The sequence below is a fragment of the Pinus tabuliformis genome, chromosome 6 (assembly GCF_031772625.1).
Source record: "Pinus tabuliformis cultivar Carrire ecotype Pingquan chromosome 6, CPIR1, whole genome shotgun sequence".
Classification (NCBI taxonomy): domain Eukaryota; kingdom Viridiplantae; phylum Streptophyta; class Pinopsida; order Pinales; family Pinaceae; genus Pinus; species Pinus tabuliformis.
In genome coordinates this window covers 914,667,878-914,669,943 of record NC_142292.1, presented here as the reverse complement: position 1 = coordinate 914,669,943, position 2,066 = coordinate 914,667,878, and the positions used below count along the sequence as shown (strand labels likewise).

At 36.1% G+C, this 2,066-nt stretch overlaps 1 protein-coding gene across 1 annotated transcript; it reads right to left on the bottom strand.

The window, feature by feature from the left end:
- Positions 1-449: 449 nt before the first annotated feature.
- LOC149261918 (uncharacterized) lies at positions 450-863 on the bottom strand. The gene has a single exon (XM_089372291.1). It carries the CDS (start codon positions 861-863, stop codon positions 471-473), a length of 393 nt encoding a protein of 130 aa, XP_089228417.1. The 3' UTR covers positions 450-470.
- Positions 864-2,066: the final 1,203 nt, after the last annotated feature.

Sequence of the window (2,066 nt, the reverse complement as noted above, 5' to 3'; positions counted from 1 at the left end):
ATCATCCCCACTCGAATTTAATCTTTAATACAATGAATGAGAGCCTTTTCATTGAGAATAAATTATCCCTGGAAATTACTTTCCAAGTGAAAAGAATGATAAACAATGCATGGGACACGCAGACAGTTCCCATCGGTTACTCCCAATATTCTGCATATAAGTGAAGATTATTGTGCAGCATACAAGTTAGAAGCCTCTGAAGAAAAGAAATTGAAGTTGCCCAAGTCTCGTAAAAGCTTTTGCCCAACTTTCTGTCACAAGTTGCGGTTGGGTTTGAAAGTTCCTTTTCCATACCCACTACCTGGTTCTGTTGCTCGACCTTCTTCTTCGTTGGTCGAGAAATACAGCAAGGTGGTACTTATTCATTTTCTCCTCCAATTTTGTCACATTTTTACCTGTATTTTCAATATTAATACTATTACCGAATAAATCATGTTTGGATGTTCGCTCGGATATGTTGTTCGTGCTCCCTATCTTATATCTGCAGAAGCTTGGAGCAAACGAGCATACGCCCCAACCGCGTGAACCCATTCCAATAATCTTTTCTTCATATAATCTGGATCTTCCATTCTAATTCCGACCTTAAGATCGCCATCATGGTCCCAAAGGCATATTTTCTCAAAATCAATCAATACTGGGAAATCTCTGGCTTCCGCAACAGAATAACGTTCGCCCTCACCTGATATAATTCCAGATTTTTCATCCGGCTTCTGAAGGCCGCCTTCCGCTGACGTCGACATCAGTGCCGTTTCTTCTTTGACAATGACATGCCGTGGCCTCGCCAGATCCACCAGTGGTGCAGTTCTGTGATCGAATCCCGTGACTCCTAGATTTTTAACCGAAATATTGCATTTGGTCTCCATCGTAAAGAAAAATCCCAATTGCCGGACAGGATCTTCCTATTTTTTCTTACCCAGTTTTCTTTGCTCAATTTCTATCAATATATATATTCTGCCTTGCTTGGCTCGCCTGCGATACTCTGAAATAATTAGTCTCCCGATCTGTAACAACGTCTGGTACTGCGTACTGTACTGCTCAAAGATTAGATACCCGGTGGCCCCAGACTCCAATATAGCCAAATTAGAGAGAAGTAATTGATTGTGTAATTGTTGTTTACTTGCCTTAATATATACAGAAATTAGCTTCTGGATGCCTCAAAATTTCATTTGTGAATGCTGCGAAAGCTTCTTGATTCGCAAAGTCGTGTGACTGGTGTCGCGTTCAGTGATTGTTCGGTTGCTTCCAAGAAAAGGAGTGGAAAAATAGTGGAACCTGGAACGGGGTGGAAGGTTGGAATATAATCATTTTATGACGGATTCAGGGTAAAGTGATACTAAAACCTGCGTTGATATCGAATATTCAACACGGAATGAGTCGACTCCGATCGTAAAATATGGTGCCAACTTAATTGACTATTTCCAGTAAAATGCGTGCGTTCATTCTGTACCAGGTATTCCCTGCTGTTCCATGCACGCCTCTGCTAGCTGCCCTGAAGTTGCTGTCCCGTCTCGAAATTCTCTATTACATCATACTACATTATAATAGCTGGTAATTACAATGTTGAATATTAATTTTATGTTGAAGGGGAATCGTGAGATTTTAAAAGTAATCTGCTAATGCAGATATTGTATTTAAATCTTATCAAGTTGGTAACGATAATGTTTAGTGCGGTGAAATTTTAAAAATGGACAAGAAATGAATGGATTTACTTTCAAATATTAATTAGAGACCGATGGATTTATTTTAAACTTGAAAGCAAAATGGTATATACTATATATATATATATGTATGGATTTAATTATTATATTATATTATATTAATTAATATTTTGTAATTAGTAAAGGTCGTGCCTATGTTTTGTATAACAATTTTGACATATTATTTTAAATTTTAACATTTTTATACCAAAATAAAATTCGAATACAGGAGTGTTGGGTAATTTATATAATATTTTAATTCTAATTTTTAATTAAATTGAAAATAGAAAAAAGTCTTTAAAATAAATTTCAATTCACAGTCTTATTAAAATATTTTGTAATATTTGATGATGATAAGGTTAAATCTTT

Coding starts and splice junctions, on each gene's coding strand:
- LOC149261918 (XM_089372291.1), bottom strand. CDS start 863: ATGGAGACCAAATGCAATATTTCGGTTAAAAATCTAGGAGTCACGGGA.